The sequence below is a fragment of the Aphelocoma coerulescens genome, chromosome 4A (genome assembly GCF_041296385.1).
Source record: "Aphelocoma coerulescens isolate FSJ_1873_10779 chromosome 4A, UR_Acoe_1.0, whole genome shotgun sequence".
Lineage (NCBI taxonomy): Eukaryota > Metazoa > Chordata > Aves > Passeriformes > Corvidae > Aphelocoma > Aphelocoma coerulescens.
Window position 1 is genome coordinate 11,790,336 of NC_091018.1, and position 27,348 is coordinate 11,817,683.

Below are 27,348 nucleotides of genomic sequence, written 5' to 3' on the forward strand. Positions count from 1 at the left end.
AAAATGGGAAACTTGATGCCTTTCCCACAAAATATTTGAAGAAAAAGAAGAAAACCCAGATCCTACCATTAATAAAAATGACTGACATAAGTGCATTTTGATCTTATTTATGGCCACTTAAAAAGATAAGGATTGGTTCCTCTTGAAAACTCCTATGGTTATTTGAAAACATTCTTTTCAGGCTATCAGTTTATATTAAAGAACAGACATTTGATGTGCCTCTGTTCATCAGGTATCCACAACCTGTACACAGATGTCTGTTTCAAAGTTAAAAAAGCAGCACATTTTTAGACAGAAGTTTTCTTCACAGAAATGCTGCTTGATACTAATTTTTTCATATTACTGCTCATTATCAACTCTTGTCTTGCTCTATGTGTGCACTTGCCTGCCTTCCCAGTTTTCCAAGAAATCACATGGCAAATGATCCCTACATTAACGTGAAAGGAAGAATTAATGGTTGGATAAGTTACTTCCCCTTAATGCAATGTCCAGTTTGGGCTGCCCTTTATTTAGTTAATGGAAGTACTTGAAGCATGCCACGTTCTGCGTGCAATTTACCCTTCTCAAGAAAGTCTGATCAGAACTTCAGCTAAAGTGCCAGCAAAATCAATTTTGTACATAACTAACATGGAGCATCTTGAAATACAATCTAACAGATGCTGATGAGGGGCATGGCTGGTTCACAGGAGCATTTGGCAGAGATGCATCCAAGCTCTTGCTCTGTTCTCAGGGTTTCTGGTCCTAGCTGATTCCTTTGTTGGCAGAGATGTCAAATACGACTCTAAACCAGTCTGGGTAAGAAGAATGCCCCAAGGAGGGATTTATTTATTTATTTATTTATTTATTTATTTATTTATTTATTTTCCTGTGGAAACTCCCAAGGAAACAGTCAAGGTGTGATGCACAGCAAACTAGGAGAAGAAGATAAACAGGTTATGAAAACACAATAGCTGGCAATATTTTCAAATGCACCAGCAGTAGATTCTTGCAGCAGCGTGAACAGACTTTTCCCCAAAAATATCTTCCTGCAGCCATTTTGAAGATGAAGTACAAGGATTCCTGCCTGCACTGTGGCTCACACGCTTCCCTCTTTCCTAGTCTCTTCTTTTTTACCACATGTAACATGAATTAGACTCTGGCAGTTAATTTCTTTTTGGTTTTGGGGGGAGGGGAAGGGGGGGAGTAGAAATTATGCTACTAAATGAAATATTATTTAAACCCTCATTTATAAACCCTGCTGTCTTACAATAAAAGTAAACAAGAGATCAGGAGTTTGGATACTGGTCTGGGCTGGAGTTTGGCCTGGTTCTATGGTCTTTGTAGAGCATCTGCAAAGATGGTTCATAAATTGCTTGAATCTTATTTTCTCAGATGGAACTGAATAATGGCATATTTTCTTGCAGAAGATCAACTTTTTTGAACGGAGCAAATATGAAATTTTACACCAGAACCAGTCATTACAACTCTATCTTAATTTCTAATTTTTTTCTTTTAAGCAAGTCCTTCAGAATCTTGATATTTGAATCATACTGTCCTGCTCTGCAAGGTTTTTACCACAAAGTAAAAATAGTATCCACTTGTTCTGAAGAGCAGATGGCACGTCCATTACTAGTAAAGACATCTTGCTAAACATATGGTAGAACAGGTTAACTAAAGGGTATCGTGGTTAAAGTCTTGCAGCAAACCGAGACTGTCATAAATACAACACTTCACCTAAATTTAAATTCCAAAAAAGCCCTATGTGTGAGGACTGCTCACTCAGAACACCTACATCTGCAAACATTTGCCCACCTATACGTGTTAAAAAGGCAGGAGGGATCTCATATGCAACCAAGATGCTGTCTCTTGTACTTGCCCTCTGTATTCCAAACAAAATGATGCATTCGAGTAACTGCATAAAACAACACCAGCCATCCATCAAGCAACACTCAAAAACAAATCCACAAAAGATTTTCCAACTGACTAAAACACTGGAAATAAGAACTTAAAGCCTGGATAATTTTTGTAGGATTTATCGTTCCCATGTAAGTAGAGAGGGCGGACATAATCTCTTTTACTTGGAACAAGATAAAACCAGAAATTACTCAAGAATTTAAGCTATCATATAAAAATCTTAACACATGAGAACTTCACACTTAATTAATTTGATAATATCTATCTTTAATATACATATGTTGCTATTTGTCTAATATTGGCTTAAACACGAAGTTGCTCCACTGAGGTTAATTAAACTAAGCTGAAATAAAACATATTTAAGAGAATACTTAAGAGGAGCTGGAATACATCACATACATCTTTGCAATGTTATAATCAGAATAACAATTACATTGTGATTGTTCTTACCAATAGCTGTAGTTAGTACAAACACTTGCTCTACTTTCTTTCCATCATTGTAGAATGCCATATGCCAAGCTCCTTGATCCATATACTCGATGAAACCTGTCTCTTGCAGTGAAGTTAAGATCAGGTTCCTGGGAGCTTGCTGAGGCTCCTCTGAGTTTTTTGGTTCCTGTTTAATTAACTGTTTTCCATCCATCAGTTTTACAAAATCAAACTGAAATAATAATGAGCAAGAATTAACCGTCTAGCAAATATTCATGAATCTACTCTGCATGTCTCCTTCAAACATGAATAAACAGTTGAAATCTTAAGAGGAATTGCCTAAGTATTCACCAATGTGGACAGCAATTGCATAACCTAGTCAATTTAGCTTCAGCTTATATATAAAAAGCATTATGGTAGATCAGAAATCTGGCATCAAAACTGGCATAGCTGTTTGCTATGGCAGGGTAAAACCAGACTTGCTTCACTAAATACAGCAGACTTGCTCCAAAAAACACATCTATTTAATGGGAGTAATTCCAAAATTCCCAAGGAGTAGTGCCTGTGCTACGCAGCTATTCATCTCAAATGCCAAGAGCAGATTAACAACCTGTTGTTCTATACCAGATTTTTAAATCCTTGCCCCTTAATATCAATATCAGATATCAAAACCTAAATATACTTTTTCTTTAAGTAATACAAATAAGTATATATTTTTTACAGGACAGTTCTTAATACCTAACCAGGTTGATGCTGACAACTTCAACGCCTGTTAACCTCAAAGCACCAGAGATTTCTATGAATCCCTGTTCAAGAAATACATATATTTCTCTAGGTTTTTTAGGCGTTCTGATTTTCAGTAAAGTTCATTGTCAGCTCAACTGAGGATCCAGCTTCAATTAACGTCAGTGACAGCTAAAAGTGTTTATTTCTAGTATCAAAACTGTAGTAAAAATTTCTTGAGGTTAGAGCAGATGATCTCCAGTGGTCCATTATAAACAATCTTTCCATGATTCCATGTATATTTATCACACTCTGTGGAGTGTGATCCTGATATAAAGAAAGATGAAAAATTTATTATCCATAGAAATGACAGCTTCATATGCCAAATACATTAAACCTAAAAAAAAAAAAAGTTGAATGTGACCAGCAATATTGCATATGACTGCTTAGCTAGATTTTCTCTTGCAAAATCCCCAGGAGTAAGCACTCAAAAATAATTTTGATCTTAGAAACCAGAGACAGCTTTTTTATTTTCTACTAACTTTTTATACTGACTGTACAATCTGTTTGTTTCAAGGGAATTATAAAAAGGTTAAAGCATTTTCAAGCGAACTGGAATTTCATCCCTTGCATAGAAGATGCTGGATCTATGCAGCAGGACAGTGTGTACCTGTCCAGCCTCCCAGACAGTCACATCCCTGAGGTCACAGCTGCTGATCTGTCTGTTATGACACTTTCCCTTCCTCTGAGATAGCACAGTTTGAGGTATTGCCAGAGCTCAGTAAAAGAAAAGGATAACCAGACTGTGGTTACAGCCAGTTCCTTTCTCCTTCTCTTCTTTGAAAGCGTGTTGTGAACGCTCCCATCCACTGCTGTTTGAAAATGTAAGTGTGATAGAATCAGGACCATTTCCAATTACCTGAGTGTGAGTAGGTGGGATGTTTCTTCTGCCATAAATTCCCAGCAGAGAATCCTTCGCCAGTGAAATGTTAAATTTCAGGTACACAGGGTGATGTATGGTAATTTGGAAGCGCCAGAATAAACCAGGTGGGATGGTCTGCATGACTTGTGCTCCAATCTCTACTTCTCCTGTGTCTATGGCCCGGCCCTTCTGAAATACTAATTTTCCAGAAACAAACAAAACAGTCAATTGTGTATTTACACTGGGAGAAGAGAGAAGGTTGCAAGGTATAAACGTGCCTTAGATATATTGGAATACACAAAAATCAACTTATAACACTGATAACTGCATTTTTTATTCAACAAGTTGGAAAACACAAACAAACGTACAACATATTTCCAACAACAGGTGTCACGGGGTATTTTTGCTCTGGAAATCTTATAACACTGTACTGATTATGAAAAGGAGGAACTGCTGCTGCTGTGTAAACCACGGTCTTTGCACATCAACTATGCAAACAAAACACATTCAACTGTGAATGCACAGAGTGAGGACAGAGGGAAATTCTTCCTCTGGCACATATTTCAGAGTGCTGCCGAAGGGGCATTGCATAAGCTACACAAATGGACCCCAGAGAGGACAGAAAATCCATCAAACCTGGTAGTTCAGAGCCCCCGTCCAAAGCCCGGATTTCTATTAATCACCATTCCTAATGGTTTTATTATGGTAGTGTTAATCTAGTCCTGGAGAAATAAAGAACATCTGTTCTGGCTTGGTCTTTCTTCATGAAAATGTAACAGGGGCATGAGGACAGGGAAAGGCACTCTGAAGACAAAACTGGCATAATTTCATAATGCCAAACAATAAATTTGCAGACATCTGCAATATGTGACTTCACACACGGGTGTGAGTGCACTGAAATAGAAAGGGAAATGGAATGCATACGGAAGACTTTGCCAAACTGAATTGGAGCTGGCTTGCTTTGCTGGCTTATATCACCATCTTTATGTTTTTTACTGCCTGTCTGTGATAAGCATCGTGACATGCTGCAAATCACAGACCCAATCCTGCAAACATTTGAGCTAATTCCACTGAAAGGTTTGTAAAACTCTACTGACATTTCCATGCTTTGAACTAGAATAAGCAGGATAGTGTGTGGCATTAGAGGACGAGTCAAGAGAAGATTGAATTCAGCAGCCATATCCATCTATGTTTCATTTCATTCCAGAATCACAGTGAAAAATAATGAGGAGCAAAGTGACTGGAGCCTCATCTTTTACAATAAATGCATATAAATATCTAATCCAACATAATGTACATGAAATTTTATAAATCACCCCTGGAAATGAAAACAGCAGTACCAAAGCTAGGGCCAGCTTTTGCTTGAGTGTGTTAACAACAAAGACCCTCAGTGGGACTGTACACAGGCTTTAACTAGCGTAGGAAGTACTTAGCATTCTTAATGAATAGAGATTTAATTTACAAGGCAGGAGCGAATTCTCAGGGTACCAGATCTTCCAGCTTTACAGCTGCTTTGTGTCACCAAACTCACAGCAAGAATGAGGAGCTAGCTTATAACACCTCATCACATAAATACATCTATTTTTAGATCAGAAACTTGTAATCTAGTACTCTAAAAATACACCACTTAGTTTGAGAGTTAAAATATTTCCAAATTGCTGCTTTAACAATGTTTAAGGTGAGACTACTTCTGCCCAATTTGCTTCACAGAAAAAATCTTGAATGTTGAGTTTTGAAAAGAGAATTAAACTTCCTCTGTTGGACAAGGAAAGTGGATCCCTTCCCAACCCAACCCAAAAAAGATCCTACTTGGCTTATGTAAATTTAAAAACCTTCTCCCCTATTTCCAATACTCTAGAGATATTCAATCTTAATGATTCTTTGCAAGCAGTTACTGTGAGTTAAGTAAAACACTATGGAACCTTTTGGTGATATTGACACATGGTAAATAATATGATTCAGTTACAAGACAGTAGAGCACTAAGTAAAAAGCCAGGGACACAGTATGATCTTTGACATTAAAGGTGTTATTGGTCAGTGTTCAAGGTCTTTAACATACAGTAGCTACTTATTTTTTGAAGTGAGAAGGTCTGCTTCTTTGTTGGAAAGAAAAAGTGTTGTGTCTTCAGTCTGGCTGAATTCTCACTAACTGATATTATCAAATGATGCTGAATATCATATTATCAAATTATGCTGAATATCATATTAGTGTTGCTACGTACCTCGGGAGTTTTTCCACATTTGGCTGAAAATACCTTTGCTCTAGCAACAATTTAATATAAGCTTTAAAAAAACCAGATGCACTTAGATGTCCATTTATCTCATCCCACGGGAAAGAAGTGCATGCTGCTGTTCACAATGCTAACAGGAAAATATACATACTATCTACCCCTACTGATAGGACACAGTTGTACAATCTCTACCTTTCAAATGGTAATTTTTCAGACAACCACAGAGCATGGAAAGGCCACTGTAGGGGCCATGTCTGAAATGCATATTTTCATATTCACTGAGCCACTCTGCTTTCTTTACAGAAAAATAATTTAGCTTTGTTTCTGTGTTTAGTTGATCTAAGCAGGTATTTGGCTGTACAAAAAAGGCACCTGAAGACACGCCCCTCACAGACTATCCTTGTCTACTTTCTTGCTCTCTCTTGAAAAAGTCCAAAATAAGCTTTTAAAATTACAGTGCTGCAATACAATTCTGCTCTTGTTATAAAAACATTTTTTTTATGACGAAGTATAATTTAATTATCTATATTCAATTCCTTGTACAGCTCGCAATCTTGCCAACTAGGGTATTAATTCTTCCCTAAGCTTTCTAAGCAGGGTTTCCTCAGAAGTCTGAAGCAGAAGATAGATTCTTAATCACAGGTTTCTCTCAGCTTCAAGAAAGAAAAACTCTGAACAGCGTGGTGCCAATTACCTCCACAAGAATGTATCCATATGCTTATTATTAATGATCCTGAAACAATCAATTTCCTTGTACTCCCCTGGTAAATAGCAGCATCAATAGGATATCTGACTTTTTAATCACATAACTACATATTAAAATATTAACTCATAGCCATGGGTCAGTGTGTTATAAAGTGATTTCTTGAAGAAATCTGACTTGCTGGTTTACAAACTTCATTTTCATTAAAAGATTAGTTAAAATTTACGCTTTCAAAGCCCGGAAAAGCATTCTGTGCTACTGCATTGAGTTGGGAAGATGTGAGGTCACAGTATCTGACAGCAGTTATTTATCCCTGTGAAATTACATCAGAGGCTTCAAGTTTACAGCCAGTGCATCAACTTTTTGTAGTATCCGGCTGTAGGGAAACGAGCTGCCTGTTTCCAAGTGCTCCTTTTCATCACTTCCAGATGGAGAATTTGTTATGAGGACTGGGAGTAAAATTACTGATGTATATTAAAAGTGATGTAAAGAAAGAAGATGAGCAAAGACTAGCCAGAGCCAGACTATGCATGTACTAATTCTGCATGATTTTTCTTGTGTTTTTCCAAATGTGTACTCCTTGCTAGCTTTAACTCTGGATTACATGTTACCCCCAAAAAGTGAAAGGGGACAAGTGAAACAACAGAGTAGGTCTGTTCATGACTGACCTCTGAAACTGCTGGGTATGCCCTCAATGAAATGGCTCTGCTATCACAGGACTCTGTTCTTTAGTGTTGTGGGGTAGTTGTATAGCTACACTAAAAACTGGGATTCCCAGGAGCAAGGCAGGGGGTTTAGGTTTTTACCTACTAGACTGAGTCTTTATTGACTCGCATATTCTTTTCTCTGTTTCCAACCGTCTAATTTTTAAAGATTTTTGATATTTTTGATGTTTTTTTCTACACATCCTTCTTTGAAAGCCAAATGCATTGGAAAAGCTTTTATTAAATCTGTAATATATTGACATAATGATTTAATGCAGTTGAGAAGAACTATTTGAGATATTTTCCATGGTGCGCCAGGACGAAAATACAAAAATGTAAAAAACATTTACTGCAACTCACTACCAATCCATTCTAAGGGATGAAATAATGGAAAACAACATCATTGTCTCCTTACATGTATTTCTATTGTTCATTTATCTAATATGATCTCTATCCTGTTGTGCCACACTGATTTGCAAGAATATTGATGTGCAGTGCAATCCTCCTTCTGGAGGGACTGGTACAACAATGTCCCACTTTGCTGCCTATTTTCAGTCATGGATCTTACCCAGAACACGAAAAATCAGATTCCTGCTCTGCTCTAACATTGGAAAGCTCTGGAAGTCCCCTATCATTACAGAGCTACCAGTACAATTTTACTTTCCTCCTAACAACTGGAAAGATTAGGTTTCATATTCCACTCCCAATCCCTTTGATTTGATCTGATTTATCCACTTTTTCTGAGTAGCATAAAAGAAATGGGAAGGCCATTTGCTTTTTCTGGTCAGAAAGCATTGTGACAGTGGTTGATGGGAAGCATGGGCCAGAGCTTGTGACTAATACTGGAGCAGGTGATCTAACAACATTAAATGACAGGACTTAAGAGGAAGGAATCACACATCTCAGACAGTTCCTTCTCTCCATTGCACACCCTGGGCTGCACAGCCCACTCCTTTCCTGTCCTAGCTCTGGTGCTTCAAGAGTCTGGTTCAGCCACTTCTGTGGCAGAAGATGATTTGCATCATGGCTTTAACAAAGCCATTTTCTGCTGCCATGGAGGACTGACGTGGCCTGGTTGTGCAGGAGGCAACCCCTGCACTGGGCACAAGGCCACAGGCAGCGGCAGAGGGAGGAGGGAGGGCAGAGCAGGGCTGTACCCCTGGCAGCAGGGAGCTGACAGACTGGCTCAGGCGTTTTGTGAAGCCGTGGTAGATTCCTGGGAGCTGATTCACTGTGACTGGGTCAGCCAGGACGTGACAGGATGCTGTACTTTATCTTATGCCTTCAAGAACTGGATGTCTTGAAAAGCATTAAGATTTCTACTTTTCTGCACATTCTGACCTGTCAGCACACAGGGGTTCACTTTGCCTGAGACTGACTTTGGTCTGCAGGACAGGCACAGCGCCAAGCCCTCTGCACCACAGGGAACAAGGCAAATGTGGTCTCCCCTCCCTTAAGACAGAAGCCAAGCACTCTCGTCTCTTCTCCCACTGTGCTACTGAACCTTCCTTTTCTAATGTGCTGGTTGCTAATTTCAGTGAGAGTTCTGCTAAAGGAACTTACCTGGTTATGGGCTTTTCATACCTGTTTTAAAATTATACAAGAGAAGATAGAAACTGGACTCAAAATACTGTCAACATGTAGAAAATACAGGATCTGAACAGCACTAATGTTTAACTATTCATCGTCCGTCTGGCTTCCCATTTACACATACCTTTTTTTTCTGTTTTATCCAAAGCTTTTCCTCCGATTGGTGAGTAAGTAGTATCCATGGATTCTGTTCCTTTATTTCCTTTGCTAACTCCATTTTCATAGAGCTGCCCTTCCACAGGCTGTAGTTGCCAGGTTAAACCAAACAAGTGTACTGCTGCAAAAAAATGAAGACCAATTAATTGATGTCTAAACTACATCACCTTCAGTGAGACTACGAAAGAATGATATGACCCAGTTTCTGCAAAGTCAAGTATTGCTTTGTTCTGTTAGTAATAAATCAGAATTTCAAGGGGGTTAATGAGCAATTTACCATTTTACCTTAAATCTCAATGTTTAATTAGTTTCCACACTTTCTTCTGGAGCTCAGCCAGGCCAGGGTGATGAATGTCTACAGCAATTAATGGAATTACTTGCAATTAAAAGGATAAAAGCTGAATAAATTCAATATTGTGTGACAGATTCTAATGCTATATATCAGTGTTGTCCCTCAGCTTTTGGCTGTCAAAGATCTCAGAATTTGTTGACAAAAGCAACGACACCAACTAAAACTTCTCACCTTTCCAATTCAGTTTGAAGTGAAACTGTGCCCACTGCATTCTGAAACCTTTTCATTTAGGTTAAGCATTAGCAAAAACGTTGACTCCAGACTTACTCTAGAATTACACTGCAGATAAAAAGCTGGCTCTACACCTAAAAATAATTTGTATTATTTCACAATACAAATTAACAGAAATATAGTTGTTATTTAAGTATGTACTAGGAAATCTACTAAATAATCCCTTTAGAAAGTTATAAGCTATCTTTATTGCCATACACAGGGGCTGCCTACTCTACTTTGCCGGCACAGCCATTCGTATTTTCTGCTTTCCTTTCTTTGTTTCTCATCTGAGGCCTTGAAGGATGATTGGAGAAAGACAGCAACAGAGGATCTTACTTAGTATAATATGATACTACTGCAGTTAGTCTAGACAATTACCTAGGTCTTACTGAGAAGGGCATATTATTCCAAGGGAAAGGTTGCCTTAGCATTGAAGTAACTCAGCAGGGAGGACTGATGACCCACTAAAATATGGATTGAGGATGACCCCCACTGAGGAGCTGAAATTGTCACATAAAGAGCAAAGCCCGAGCAGCAGCTCTTTAACCACACGCAGCAATTTGCACTGAGTAGGATCTGCCCACAGTGGGAGCCTGAAAGTCAATATATTTGCTCATCCTGAACCATGTAGGAACCTCAGAGACTCCCAGGAGAAATAAGTGTGATCTAGAATGGGTCTTGCATTAAGAAAGCACATGGTTTTATTCTGCACTTATACATACTTCAAGGAAAATATCTCAATACAACCAGGAAACTTGGAGACCATTTCCCATGTGTTTGGCCACAAGTCTCCCTCACAGGCTGAAAAGTTAAATTACAAAAATTTAACAAAATCCCAAGCCTTGAATGGATTCCTGTCAAGGGCTTGGGAAAAGTACCACAAGAATGCAAAGCTGCCAATCTACAGTCATTAATTCCAGATCTGTGCACTCCTGGGTCACCCAACTACAGATACACGATCCAAATCAAGCAAATGAGAGCATGACTACTGAATTAGTGAGGTGACAGTGGTTGTGACAAATTTACTGCATCTCAAACCACTCACTCACCATCAGATCTGGACTCTGGAGACACTGGGCAGCACATATCCACTCCCCAGAGGAGGTATTAGAAGTGTACTTTTAAGCTTTCTGCTGTCAGTGGTGAGATATCAAGCCTGGATTGCTTTGTATTCTATGGTCTTGAAATCATCAAGGGACCATGATAATACTTTGAAAAGGGTTTTGCAGTCAGATCACAGGGAATTAAGGTCTGAGTTTTGAGATTCTTAATGCAAAACAACAAAAAGCAGCTAGAGAGTAAGTGCTTTTGCTCCTGGCTTGAGCTTCTGGACATTATTATTATTTCAAGAGTTATTAACAACAAAAGGGAACACAGTTCAATGGGACTGATAGCTAAGGAATGTACATTTCATTTATACTAATGCAAACAAATATATCAGCACTTGAAACAGATCACTAGAAGCAAAACACAACTGCACACATCAATAATAAGCTTTTAGTGGTTATGGAATCATTAATGTAATCTAGTTTCTTTCTTACACTATTCCCATTGTTGTCATTATTCATTTCCTAGGACAGTGTTTGCACATGCTGCAGAGGGTATGTCACAAAGTCAGGGCTTGAACGTGTGCTGCACCTTTTCCTTGGTGCATGTCTTTGCCACATTACACACTCTGTGCATGCTGTCATCCACTTGCACCAATTCTAATCATTTACTGGCTTTGTCCTTCTTCAGGCTGGGGAAGTGCTGCTGTTTTCATAGCTCGTGCCAAAGCTTGGCAAGCTGGCAAAACTATCTGTATCTGTGTTTGACAGTCAGCTTCCTCCTTGAGAAACACCAACTGTGCTGCAGAGAGGATGGTCTCTGCCAGGCTCGGATGTCTCATCCCTGGGAGGTGACATGGGGCACCAGACTTGTGCTAAACAATGGGCACAACTGAGGGTTGTACAGCAAAGCACGTGGCTGTGAAAATAAGATCTACATGAATTCATCTGAATGACTTCTAGCAATGGAAAAATCCAGTCACCTTGCAATCTTAAAATAATTCCTATTTTCATTACATTAACTATAGCTATTGAGAAATTACCTTCAGATCCAGGTGTCACTCTGGGAGTAACCAGACCACAAACACCAGTAAAGGCATTAATTCCTAGAGATACCTTTTTCAGAAGTTAACTACAGGGAATAATAAATCTTTATTTAGTAGACATGGAACCCTCCCATACCTTTTCCTTTTCTGTGATACTTTTCTTTTACCTGGGGTATACAAAATTCCTACACAGCTTTTTTCCTACAACATATGTACAGCATGTTTTAAATACACACTTATTTCACCAAATAAGATTACATAAAACTTTCAAATCTCCGTCTCTCAAATCTCTTTAGAAATAAGTAGGCATGTACTGAATTTCATTAAAAAGCTCAAAAAGAACTTCTCTTTTGAGTTATTCTCCCTTTGATTTTTTTCAGTGGATTTCTGGCTTTTACAAAAGGGGCACAGAAAATGCTGTGCAATTTAAGTGTGGGCCACAATGTCATTTCCCACAGCATAAATCCATTTGCAAGGTTCTCAGCTGTATTTCCCATGTGTAATGCCCAGGTGTAAGATCCTACTCCACAGAACAAATAGGAGATGATACCATCACTCTGTCCAACTTAGTACTGGGCTGGACAAAAAGGAGGGAGATTCACTTTCTGATGAATGTCTCTGCCCTTTCCTCAGAGCTGAACCTTCTGGAGACCTTGACTGCAGTGCCCTTGAGGGCTGGCTGCTGACTAACAGTATGAAACCCACCATTAGGACTAAGGGTGCATTATATGATGTAGCTCAAGTTTACACAGAACAGCCTTTGAGGTTTGATGACTACACTTACACTACAGAAGAAGCAAAAGCCACTCTGGCTCTGCCTATCTGGCATTCAAAAAAATTTCTGCAAGCACATACCCTGCATTTTGCAGCACCTAAAATACTTCAGTTACTAGTAGGGTGCATAAGGTCACTGCTGAGCTGCTACAGTTTCAGGCAATACCAAAGGACCAGCAGGCAAATGGAGATGAAACAGCTTGTTAGCTGGCACCATTGCAAAATTCACACTTTTGTTAGGAGGAACTGTGGTGAGTCAGCAGGAGCATCAGCCCCTAACTTCCATCAGCTGGCCTCACCAAACTTCTCCTCTGACAGCTGAGTGCAGTATTCTCCCTGCTGGTAGGAACTGCACTCATCTGAAAAGATATTCTTTCTTGGCTTGCTTGAACATCCAGTATAATCCCATGTCAATAATTACATTATGACTTTGGTCTCTGCAATCTATGAGTCGCACGTTGCCATGAGCAGAGTTGTACATTGCTTTCACTGAGGTGATCTTGAGGCAAAATTGATCTGAAGGCAAAATTTGACCCTCTTTACATACTGTTGGGGGATAGGGCTTACATGATGGATACTAACATACCTATATTTAATTTATATTTTATTAGATAGCCCTTTTTAATTCAAAATTTCTGTTAAATTCTAACACAAAAGTAGACACAGTTTTTTGGTTTTTTTTAACATGCATTATTGATGTTATGGCAGAAGCTAAATGTGGAGGAATCTGTAGTCAGTGGATTTGAAGAGACTGGAGGATGCCACAGGATTATGGTGAACCTAAATTTCTTTCTCACCACCCTGCCACCCTGCCCTGGCCAGGCTACACAGTGGAGCTGTACAGGTTTTAAATGACCTCTCCCTCTCCAGTACAGAAGATCCTAGTCACAGTACAGAGCTTTTCTTAGCTAATTTATTAGGTAAAAAAATAATTATTAGGTGTAAAACAGATCTCTTGCAGAAAAAGAAATATGGAAGGCCTACATCATCTACCCTTTCCATAAATTTCTTTCATGGAACCTCTCAGCGAAGAGATGAAAAGTGAGTGTAACTTTATGCTGCCTAAGGGATTTTCCCTACTTAGAGGCAGGTTTTTGTTTCTTCATGTTACTGCTGTAAGTGAAACCAGTAGGGGCATGTTCAGAGCAAAAGCTTGGGTCTTTACCTCTGAAGTAACTGACCAGATCACTTATTTTGTTCAACATTTAAACAAATTGACAGTTCCAGACTGACTACCTCATCCCCACACTGCTACAGCATACTCAAGTAAATATCCACAAAGATACAAGTAATTTTTTCAGAACTCACTTTGTAAACTGGATTAACCCACCATCTGCTAGGAAGCCAATGATCTAATTTAATTTATTCTTATCTACCTTCTGTGTAAGCACAGCTTGTCAACTCCGGTGCTACATGTTTGGCAGAATATGAATAAGAGCCTTGGCTCCAGTGCAAAAGAGACACTCAGTAGTGAGGAGATGTCAGAAAAGTCCTGTGCAATAAGCACTTATTACCTGTGAGATGAACTTCAAAGGACAAAAATCCTGCAAATATGAAGTCTCTCCAAATTGCTGACCTCCACTAAAGGCTTTTGTTTAGCTTTCTCTGCTGTTTTACAGAATCTCAGTAGATCATCCCCCTGAAGCCCAGACTTCAGAAGAGCTGTAATAGAATGTGTATCAGCAGCTGACTACTCTTTCTGCACCTGTTCTCACTGCCAGAAAATTATTTGTTTCTGTAACTGCTAGCAGGTCCTGCTTATAAAACTGGATTTCACTGTGGCATGAAGCCACAGATGCGTCAGTGTCACAGTTCCAGTAAAGGTGAATTAATGAGAAAAATACCTGGACACAAATAAGAGCCAGAATCAAAGTTCAGACCTTTAGAAGAAGTGATCTTCTGTAAGCTTATTTTACAAATAAAATACAATTTCATTCTGCCGTAAACATATTTTAGAATTTGAGACTGTTAATATTTGATTCAGTCTTCAGAATATTTTTTAAAATCCACATTAAAGCGGTAAATTATTTTGACCATCTAAGGCATTTAATGAAATGAGGACTTCTTCCATATATTTGTTACAGCCATCTTAACTCTCAGCACTCTCCTCTTTCTCAAGAACTCTTCTCTTTACACCTAACATATTTTTATACCTGAAAATACAAATATACCCCTCTCTCCTGCAATCCTCCTACAGGGATGATGGTTTCATTTTTCATTACCAAGTCATATTTTAGACTTAGGAACAAACAAAACCTAGTCTTGGGTGACAGTAAGTGTGTCTCCTCTGAGTACTCAGAGGTTTGTGACAGTATCAAGCTCCTCCGTAAGACCCAGGATCCAAGAGAGCAGACACCACAATTCCCAGCTGAGAGATCCTGATGTATCTGTCTCAGTGAGAGTTCTTCCAGTAAGGAGTTCAATGGCATTTCAGGGTTATGCATTTGTACCACAGCATTTGCATAACCCTGAAACACCTAGCACTGTTTACTATACCATTATACTCTTCAGTGTACAACAGTGTATTTTCCCCGTGAGCCTTCTCTGCGTAATTCCTATTTTTGCTGCTGTTACACATTGCCTAAGGTGATGCAACCAATGTTACAAATCTATGCACTGAGATACACGTCCTTAAAATTTGGCCTGGCCTTTCCCAATGTTGAAACCATCACTCCTCTCCCTTGTACACAGTGAGAAATGGAAGGTCACAGTGTCAGTCAGCACAGAGGCTTTAATTTCCTTACCCTCCATGTGAATATAATTTAAGACCCAACACCCATCTCCAGTGCATACTCATAAATAGTGATAATATCATGAAGGATAGGGACTACTTCATATTCATACTTGAGAATTCATTTGTATATAAAATAGTCATTCCGTAGTCAGGGATGGTTAAATCCAAGAACATGAGATGCAATTTTCAGAGGCACTGAACATTTGCATCACCTGCTGAAATCAATAGGAACAGTAGGAGTTCAGCACCTTTGATCAATAGGACCAGTGATTTGCAAGTCCAAATCAGCTGCTGATAAAATGGTAAAGTATCATGGAAGAAAAATCCTACTCACTAATGGGTTAAAAGTAACTACTAAATGAGCAGCCGTATCACCCATTGTATTGGGCTTAAAGGAAATGATGTGGTGTTGGAAAAAACCAGAAGAAATACTATATTTCTTATTCTATCTCTTATATTTCCTTAATTTACTCTTAAATTTTTTGGCAAGAGTCAAACTTACCAAAGAACTTCTGGTGGAGCTGCTGTAGCTCCCCATGCATCGGTGAGAGGCACCAACATCACCTCCCTGAGGTGTGTCCCAACTGCTCACTTGCCTCGCTGCCCACTTTGTGGGCAAATTCAACAACTGTGCCCCAGATTGACATGATTTACATTTCTCAACACACAGGAGAACAGAAAATGAAAGTAGGACTTTCTTCCACAGAAAATAATTCAACACATTTACAATTACACCTCCAACAGTTTGAAGACCAAACATGCACTTTATGAAATAAGGTTTTTTTGGAGTAACTACTATTATTTTAGAATCTATTCACAGAAATTACTCCCATTGAAGTGAAAATATGTGTTTTACTTGATAAAGATTTTCAATAAATCTGCTGTTATGCAAACATCAACAGTGTTCTATAATTTCCTTACTGTCCATATAATAGTCAAATTTATTTCAGAAAGGCCAAATAGTAAACACAGTGATTACAGGCCAAAAGAGGATTAATGGAGAAGTAGTATTGTTTTTTAACTGAGTAGTAGTTCAAAGGAGAGAAAATACAGAAGAATTGCGTGTTCTTATGTAAAAGCTTCGCTACTGAGTCTCACAGATAAGAGGGAAAGGCTGAAAAATAAAAGAACAAAACCCTTTTGCTAGTTTACATGTTACTGCAAAGAGATCACAGCTTAGAGCACTCTGGCACAGGTCTCAGTTCATTACAAATATAAGATCCACTTGTAAATTTTGATCAGGAATAAGCTTTGTGTCTCTAAAACTTTGGAGATGTTCTGACTTGAGGCTGAGATTTGGGCCTCTTTTTAAAAGTAATGTTTAGCTCAAGCATTTAATGGCAGTGAAAAATATTTGAAAAAGAACATTTAAGTTCTTAGATTAGGAGAAGAAAAAGTTTGATATTAAATTTTGATCAACATTCATTTGGCCTGAAATTGTAGTTCATGGTAAGTTGATGCAGGCTGTGTCAAAAAATACAATGATGAAAACACTTTTGGCTTTATAAAGTCTCCCTTATTCTTTCAGTAACAACTGCTGAGCTGATCACAGGTCCTGAAATTAAAATGAGTTTTGTTTTACAATTTGGGCCCATGTAGTGATTGCTCAGACACAACTTCCTCTGACTTGAAGAAACCTGATGGAGTGAGGGATCTGAATCATGGTGAGCAAAGAGAAAACACTTGGGGGAGTGAATTTTAACTTCAGAGTGTTACATACGGTCTGAATTTCTATATTCAACTACTCATTTAAAACATGCACACTTAAACTTTTGATGTGAAAAGATATGCAAATATGCAAGGCTACAGAACCAGTGAACTTCTGAAACAGTTTATATGCTATGATTTAAACCTAGCAAAAGGGGAATAACTAAGGTATCTGAGTCGTAAGAAGAGACCATAAACTTATTTAAATATTTAGCCAACCAGAGATGGGCAGCAGGAATATTCACTGGGAATAAGCTAACTAATACTACCTGAATCTGCAGGAACGCTTATGCAACAGAAAAATTTCTGGGGAAAACAAGAGCAAATTATGGCATCCTGAAAAGTTTTCTGAGTTATAACTCTTGGTTCAAAAATTCATATTTTTTCCATAGAAAACATAAATAGAAATAGTAATAGTTTATAAAATGCAAGGACATCTCCATTTTGCCTGCTTTGGGCTAAATAAAGAAAACACGCTACACCCTTGTGTTACCAAGATATGATAAACAGACACATCTACAGGAGAGTCACACAGAGATTTTTAATACATGGTGACAAGGAGTGCTTCCAGCCTTCTCAGGCTGATGACATATAGCAGTATATCCCTAGAAAGTTACAGAAATTTCAGAGACAGACTGAAATCTAAACAGGGATGAAAAAGGCAGTGCTTCATCCAGATAAAATCTAAATGGTGTGGGTGGCATAGTATGTGTAGCAAAGAGATGAGGCTGCAAAAATGATACAGCCTGTCCTAACTGAGGGCATATGCTCACCAGCTGTTATGTAAATCTGCAATTAATGGAGCTTACGAGATCCTCAGGTGCTTTCAAATCATCATGCACCAGAAATGCTCAAATCTGCTTTCCCATATGCATTAGGTGAGGATGTTAGGAAAAAATCCCTCCTGATGAGCATCTTGCTGACAATAATCAAAACTTTGTCACTATGGGACCAAAAAAAACCTCAGTGGGAAACAAGAAATTACTGAAATTTTAATAATTTTCACCACAGATACGTTTATTCAGAGAGTACAGAAAATCAGTGGCCGTTTATCAGTTTGGAAGTATCTGTTCTTGTATCTCTGACAAGTTTTACTAAGCATGAACTGCACTCTTTCAGACAAACCTGGAATTATTCCCATTCAAGCTATAGGGTTATCAGGGATAGTCTGGCTTCTGCCACCTGTGAACTGCCATCTAAAAGTCCAAGTGTGTGTGTGAGACAGCAAAACAAATTAGATTTCCCTATGCTTACAAAAGCCACAGTCATGTTCTTTAATATTTTCAATTCAGATTGAAAACCCCATGAAATAATTAAAGTTCAGGCTAAATGTTATGTAGGAAATCACATAGAATTGCCCTCCTATATATGATTGTAACCACATTGACTTCAAGCCACCTCCAATATACCTGTCCTCAACAAAAAAAAAACCAAAACAAACCCAAACCTGGGGAAGACCTTTCTAGCTACTCTGATAAACCTGTCCAGTATATTTTGCTAACAAAATGACTAAGTTTATACTCTGTAACCTATTTTTTGAACATAAATTCAATAAAAGGGTAACAAAATCTATCTTAGACAACATGGTGTGAAACTATTTTTACAGCTAGCTGTCATTCTAGCAAATGATAAAACAATTAGGAGGAAAACCGTGTAAGGCTTATATGGTGATGAGACTGAAGAAATTAACTAAGGATAGCAAGGCAAAACACAATTAAACATTACCAGTCTCTCCAAATAATTCTTTTAGAGCAATAATGTTGTAAGGCGTAATATGAAAATCAAATGTTTAAGAAAATATCACAGCAATTAAAATCAGTAGGAGTCCTCTGCAAGTATAAACATGTAATCTTGAATATTTCTTTCTCTGTTAGGCAGCATCAAGGTTAACAGAGTAGAAAGTTAATGAGCATTCCATGTTTAACCTTTAGCCAATGCAGTGTTTTGTTCACCAGGATTTACAAAGCACCAATGGCAAATATTATTAATAAAATGTGATTTGTGTTAGTGCAAAGCAAGCAAGACAACAGGACAGAGGAGGTAAAAGAATAATTCAGCAGAGGAAAGGAAGCAGGGCTTACCGATGACATAGGCGAGCAACAGTGCCAGGGTCACTGTGATAGCAGTGGCACTCAGAGCTGTGCACTTCCAGTTGCAGCACCTGTAAGGTTTGTTAAAAGTGAAGGCAGGTCTGGAAAAGGTACTTCTAGGAAGAGGCCTAGGAGGTGGAGAGTAAACAGTATTGGATGTTAAGGGATAGTTCTGACTGGCTGCACTGAAGATAGCTGAAGACCCAGATCCATGTTTAAACAGGAAATGCCTACAAAGAGAAGACAAAGAATGATGTAAAAACCACTCTGTGATGTAAAAAGCAAAAGCAACTACATAAGCACCGTATAGTAAATATTGCATATAGCCACAGAAAATATCAAAGACAGGGGAAAATGTGTATTTGAATACCCTCTGCAAAATTTTTAACCACACCACAAGATGTCCAGCAATGTTTTAGTAAAAAACATAACATAAATGAATTATGAACTATTTTCCCCATGTTTCAGAATAATGCTGAGGGAAGGTTGTTTCTCAATAGAGTACTGGGATCCTCCGAGCTGAGCAGCCCCTGTGTGCCTTTACACAGGTGTGACAGAGACATGGGAACTGTTGCCAGCAGTATCTCCTCCATCCACACCTATTTGGTTTATTGACCTGGAATACCCAAAAAATGCTAAAGCCAGTGCCACTGTGAACATTTATTTTTTACCATGGAATATAGGAAATTAAAAAAAAAAAGTGACTACTTAGTCACCTGATCTACAAGGATAATCCATTCTGAAGAACTGTAGTTGCTATATAGATGAGCACAATTTCTTTACTGTTCTTAATTGAGCTATTTTGAGAGCAGTTTTTCTTCAAATGGTTTTGCCTACTGCAGTGATTCTCAAACATACTAAGAAAGAATTCATTTGGAGACTTATTTCAGCATACTTTGCAGGACTGATTGCCTTCAAGAAAAAATAGCAAAGACTTACATTAGCACAAAAAATAAGGTACAAAAATGTGCCTTGCAGAACAAGCTCTGGTGCTGAAGAACAGAGTAGTTTTTGATAGGAGGAAGGATGGTTTTTCAGGACTGGCAAGAGCTCTCCAAGAGAATTTAGGAAAGGTTATTTAATGTTAAACAATAACTTACTGTGATATGTGCTCAAAAATTGTGGCAAAAGGGCTAGTGCAGGGCTGCCCATAACAACCACACATTCTTTGGAAACACCAGTTTTCTTTGGTCCTTCTTTCCTTTGTTATATCTAAGTGAGCAAGCTTCCCCAGTGCCCTCTTTTCTGACAGGTGCACCTCTCAAACTCACACCACAGCACGCACCCAAAGGAGTTTGGAGCATCTTGGTGTTCCTCTGGCTCAAGCCATGAGGTCTGAGCTGAGAAAGCAAGTGACATGGTCCAGAATCTTCCCAATGGCAAATGTGCCTTTACACCTTCAGCAAGGCACAAGACAAGTTTTTGAAAGCATATATGGAGCAATCAATCCATGATGGGAGAAATTCTTTGATGAATACACAGTGGGATGTACGCAATCTCAAACACTTGAGAGTATGAAACATTGTTCTACTGTGACATTTGCCTTTAAGAATACTGTAAATACATGTTCCTGAAATGGTAATTGCTAAAACGGTGTAATGCGTATGGTATTATGTATTTACATTATAAGATTTTAAAAGAAAGGTTAGGGTTTTCAAAATGCCAGATTATAGAAAATAAAAAGGTATTACAGAGCAGTTTTATCCTTTAAAGAGCCCTTTAGTTACATAAAAAAGCAAATGAGAATACAGGTTAGCTTGCATTGCAGTTTACAGGGCCTGTGTATCACGAGTCTTATGACTAAACCACAAGAATGAAATTTGAGTATTAGTTACTTCTGCTTCATGATTATTACCCAAATGAACTGCACTTGGACAAAACTGGACATCTGACCCTGACTGAATACAGCATCCTGGCAGTACATCAGATAACTCATTCTAGTTTTCCTTCCCACTGACTTTCACAGCTGTAGATATACACATTAGAAAGATGGCATTGCTCTCCACATTGTAATGTTACCTCTAACTATTTTAGTTCTAAAATTATGAACTCATATACAGTAAAATAATAAATTCAAATCAAGTAATATAACTGTTTACAGGACTATATAAACCTGCTTCCTTCCTATCAGGCCATGAGAGCACAGCTGGTTATTCTGGATTCAATGCTTTGTTGTCACACATGAAAGCTTTTGTGAGTATGTGAAGTTTTACTTCTCAGTCAGCAGTTTACAAGATACACAGTCACTCAGACTTTTGGCAGGAAAAAATGTCATGCCAAAATTCCTACTGATAGTCAAGGAAATAGAAGCAGAATCACCATATAAAATAAGACATGTTATTAGATGTAAGCATATACATATGACAAGTATGTGTGCATATATACATACACACACACATATATAAATATTACAAATATAAAAAGTCAATTGTTCTTTACACAGTTTACATGTTCAAGACATAATGACAAAAACCTACTTATTTGGTAATTTCTCATTTAAATTTTGGAACTTACAGAAAAAAAGTCTGATTTTGGCAGTATTGATTGTCCTTTATGATGCATAGGTCAAAGGTATCAGAGGTAAAGGGAAGGAAATGCTGAACAGAAAATTGTTATTATTAAGGCTCTAACAACCTGCAATCAATAGCCAAGAATAATTTCATACTTTTGCACAGGAATTTATGACAGGGGCTTGATGATAAAATGCTACTGTGCAGAGGTGCTTCTCTATTAGCAGAAGAGTGCACAGAACCCGGATCCAGCTCACTCTCTTTTGGACAAATGACTGCATTCACACAGAGGAGAATTTACACTGCTCTAATTTGTAATAAAACTGAGATTCTGAAGCAATGGTACACTGAAACTGAGCTAGCAGTGAAAAAATGTTGAGAAAATGTTTAAAAAACCCAATTGTTTACAGCTTCCATTTTTGGAAGAGTATATTGAGTACCCAAAGACATTTCTATAGAATTTGAAAAACACTGGTGGCACAAAGACAAATTTCCAAAGCCAGACTGTGACTAGGTTCTCATAAACTCAGATGACTCCTCATCTGTCTGAGCATACCATGGTTCCCAAAGGACGTCAGGACATGCTAAACTGTTGCTATCAATTCTATAAAATCAGGCTCTCTTTTCGATTTTGCTCTTTTCGAAGAGCAAAATAATAAAACCTGCAGTTCAAAAGTTTAGATGCGACTGCAGCTGATGTGTGCTTTAATATTTGATCTAAGAGAAAAGCTAAGGCCTGTTTTTTTTTTTGGTAAACTGGGAGCACAAGAAAAATCAGGGCATTTATAAGGATGATTGATAACACCACTCCTTTCAAGTGGAGAAAAACGAAATGATCACAAAAACATCAAAAACATCCATAAAAGAAGATGATAATATTCTCTTAAAAAGAGAAATATAGGACATAATTTGTAAGGCATTTTTTTTGTGAAATAAAAGTCACTTAATATTATTACACTTATAACTCCAATACATAAATAAATATTAAAGCTAAGTAATAACTTCACATGTAGAAGAGGCAGTTGGAAAGCATTCCTTCTTTGAGGTAACCACAATGTCTCTTTGGCTGTTCATCCATCTGTTCATTTCTACAAATGTAAAACTTTTGAACTTTGAATCCTCTCAAGCGAAGTTAAACGGAAGAAAAAGATCCTACCAGGACCAAAGCCCTCCACAGCAGCAATGAAAGCAGCAAACCCCCCAGTGAGGTTCCTTTGCTGCACTGAGCTCTCTGCCCTCTCCACCCCCCTGCCCAGCACAGCACACAGGGCGGAGTGACGTGGAACCGCGGCTGCCGAGGAGCCGCGTCTCCACCGGCCGCTGACATCCCCAGCAAAGCCGAGAGGAAGGGGCGCACTGGGAAGTTCGGCTGGCACAAGGCATGAAACTAGACCTGTTAGTCCTGCTGATGGCAGAACCTCTTTCATTCTGTGGAGAAGCAGTTTCCCGTGGCTCATCCAGGTGCTCTTGCTTAACCTCAGGAGGAATGGCAGGTAACTCCAAGAGCACAGTTCGTACAAATGATGAATTCTTAGCTACGAGAAGGTTAGAAAAGGGCTCATTTCTTTACGCGCCTCTCCATCACGATATTTCATTATGTACTTTTGGCTTCTTATCTGGAACACCAATTTAAGTCTTATAAAAGCTTGAAGCAACATCCCAACTGAATTCATGTGGCAATAACATAATACTATTACAGAAACCACATTAACCCCACACAGAATTCTGTAATTCAATTCTGAGAAAATATTTTTATATCCTGATACTGTAGGAATGTCCCTCAACTTTGTCAAGGGCTTGGTATCACTTCTGTAACTTTCTATGCATTAACTCTGTGCCAAGCATCTGTAGGCCCAGACCTTCATTTGTTCCTATATTATGCTTTCCTTCCACTTCCATTAAAAATTATGAGTTTGTAAGAAGAAAAAATGAAGAACAAAAGCAGACTTGGAGCCAACAGCTATGTTAGAAACACAAATCTTGCTATACTTTGGCCAAAAAATTAGTCTGCATTTCTCCTGGATAAACCAAGTAGGAATACATTTGTACCTGTATATGTTTCACATTCAAGAAATAGTTACCTAAAGCATTACAAATTGCTGCAAAGCTATGTGATAGAAAAACCTAAGATGACTTCAGTTCAACCATTTAAGTTGCCCAATTTCTTTTCAATTGCATTTTATAGCTGCATACAATGTATGTAATTGTATATCTATACTTATATTTAACTGAAGTAATTCCTTTAGATATCAACACAAGTGCAGAGGAAATTTTTAAGAGGCATAGCAGATGAAACATAAGAAGGATTCTGTTTTTTGGCACAGCCAGAAAATATATCGAGATGGTAGCCAAAAGGGATTTGGAACTGACACGGTTGCCCATCTACTTTGGCAAACACTAAAAATAAGACATTGGTACCTGCCCATTTTAAGTCACTTAATATTTCCTGTGACAGTAGTAAGAAGCAGAAATTAGCTCTCTCCTGGTTTTCTATCCATTCTACTCTGTACTCAAAGTGGGAGGGGAAAGAAGAGGACACTTCTAAACTTACATACTAATCAGAATATACTTTTTTATAAATCTCCCATATGGCTCTCAACAAACTATTTAGTATAAAAACAAGACAGCTATTATATATATAAAAACCAAGACACCCACTTATCACAAAGATATACACACTATACCCTCATCTTGAAAACCAACCCAGGAAAACTATATTTGAATATAAGACATGACTTGTAATTATAGGTAGAACTGACCTATAATTTTACAGCCTTTGTTTCACCTTTTTGTGTACAAGAACTATGGGAACAAGGATGGTCAAGGGTGAAGGAAGGGAGAAATGGCCATGAAAATGACTTATCTAATTTATTTTATATTTTTACATGTATAATTGAAATAAAGTTGAACTCCCCCAGAGATTTGTCTTTGGGAACAGAACCACTTAGTTAAAATTTCCTCTTTGAGCTGGACTTGCTTTTTGAATCATTCACATAAAATTACTTCCCTTTATTCACTCATGTTTTCTTTACATAGCATCTGAAAACTGAGCACTGTGACCATGGATGTGAACGGAATCTGTATCCCTCACTTGTTCAGTACTGAACAACAAGTGATGCAATGTTGACTCACTTGTCTGTTGTTGCTGTAGGTAAGCTAAGCCTGTCAGCCAGGTGACTAAACCTACAAGTCTCTGGCAGAAATCTGGGACAATAATTATATAAATATAAGACAGTTCCAAAGTCAATCAAGAATGGCTCCTATAATGAAACCGTTGTCCAAAATATGACTGCTTTCTGGATTCATTGGCTATTTAATGAAAAAAAAGATAAAACAAAAACTACCACACTTAGGACATAAATTCCTCTTGCATATACCAGTATGGACTTTGTTACTCTGATACATGGTAACATCTCTACATTAATTCAGTAATTTTCAAAAGTGCTTTTCTGTGGCTTAGAACTTAGCTGTAGCACTCCACCTCAAACAACAGCTGAGTAAAACTGAACCAATGCACACAGAAATTTGTGATGTTTGGATGGAATAAGATCGTGGCTTGCTCTATTTTTTTTTCTTCAACAAATTCTAAGATCATTTTGTGGAAAATATGAAAAATAGCAGTTACAATAATATTTATGTAAGTCATAAAAGTAGATAATATTTGCAGAGTACTTTGAAACCATGAATCAAGAAGGATAAAAATCCCAATATTGTAATTTTATTGCCTATATTCTGTGGTTGGAAGCATGACTTAAAGAAAGGAATGAGTAACTGAAGTAGTTGCCCCTCAGTTCTCTTTGCCACTGATGTCCTCCTATGAATATTCATGCATGTTCTAATTGACTTTTGTTACCAGCATTTCAGTCTACTTCCAATTACCTACATGCATATGGTCTAATCCAAGCTGTACAGCTACTGTGACAAATAAGACTAAGTCTACTTGATAAGAGATGTATCACATTAGCTACATAAATACTATTTAGTCTTTGATACCAGCTTTCCTAGAAATAGCTATCCAGAAAATGGAGAATTTCTGGGCAGAAACATTACACACACATACCTGATTTTTTCTGAAATGAAAAGGTAGAGTTGTTTTCATGTCTCTGACCCCTTCTCACAGCCTAGACCCTTTGTATTAACCTGTATTTATTGTTCTCTTTCAAAATTTAGATTCAGTCTGTTTCTGGTTTTGTAAATGGAAACACTATTTCATAGAAAGCTAAACGGCTGCTTGCTCATTGGTGGCCATAAAATCACAACACAGCTTTACTTCTAGTTATAACTTTATATACCATCACATTATTCAAAATAATGAGCAAGGAGTATCTGCAGTGTGATTGTTCAAGTTACTATATTTAGCCTCCATAAAAAACCCTTACACAAATACTATCCCACTATTCCAGGGAAGCCCACACCAGAGCTTCTCACAAAGAAAAAATACAATAGAGTGTATAAACAATATAAATTGTCTTACTGTCCTTAGTGACTAGATCTCAAACTACTCAAAAGCAGGACCCTCAAGAGCCATTGCTGCTGACATTAAAGTTGTACTTCACTGTAGCTGACAAATGTTTGTATTTTTATTTCCATAAAGGACACCTTCATTCTTGCATTACTAAATTTAAGGTCATATTTAAAGCTTTTATTTTAATTTCATGGTCGTATTTACAGTCTTCAATTTATCTTTTGGAATTCAGAAGACTGAAATATTTTCAGATCTTTTCTGCTGTGCAGTGAAAACACATGGGACTCAGAATGAATTTAAAACCCTTGCCACGTGTGTTTTTAATATGGTCAGCCTGTATATAAGTTGATTTATTGTTTAATTAGGTAGAAAATGAGAAAATACAAGAGAAATGTCATAATAGCAAATACTGGCCAACATAATTTGTAGGAAAGATCATAAAGGAAGCCCTCCCCTGCATTTACTCTTGGAATAGCCCCAAATTTGGTCATTTAACTCAGGAGTAGGCTCCATTCGCAAACAAGTTCCCAATGAATTGCATTGCTCAAGTAGAAATTGTCTCCCTGTTTGGTGGCTTATGATCATTAACACCTGTCTGCCTTGGGAGCTGTAAAAGCTGCTCTGTTTGCTATGGAAACACTGAACTGGGAAAAAAATCAAGGCACAAAAGTGCTTTCTGTGTCTCTGCACTGGAGGCAAGATTCATAAGATCCACAAGATGCTCAAAATGCAGAGCCTAAGGAGAAAGATCAAACCTTCCAAGATCTCACACTGAACTGTGTATTTCTAGATATATTTTTATATAATTATTTTTTGCTTTTAGAACCACTCCAGCTAACATAGAAAGGGACTATATACAGGTGTCCGTGATTTGAAAGGCTATCAATGTACTTCTTGAAGAGAAAAAATAATTGTGAGGCTGATTTAAAAAGAACAAAGCCAAACCATAGTACAGAATAAATCTCTTGCTTGTTGTCAAGACCTCCCCTATACCAAACAGAAATATAACCACGATATTTTCAGGAAAACAAACACAGTTAATCATACACCTTAAATAACT

The 27,348-nt window shown here is 37.9% G+C and overlaps 1 protein-coding gene across 1 annotated transcript in view; it reads right to left on the reverse strand.

Annotated features, from left to right (window-relative positions):
* Nucleotides 1-27,348, reverse strand: part of TENM1 (teneurin transmembrane protein 1) — a 309,396-nt gene that overhangs the window by 120,796 nt on the left and 161,252 nt on the right. The window contains exons 5-8 of the mRNA XM_069015347.1: nt 19,305-19,543; nt 9,320-9,472; nt 3,965-4,164; nt 2,344-2,554 (exon numbers count right to left, since the gene is read on the reverse strand). Coding sequence (XP_068871448.1) covers nt 2,344-2,554; nt 3,965-4,164; nt 9,320-9,472; nt 19,305-19,543 — 803 coding nt within the window. The remainder of the gene's footprint in view (nt 1-2,343; nt 2,555-3,964; nt 4,165-9,319; nt 9,473-19,304; nt 19,544-27,348) is intronic.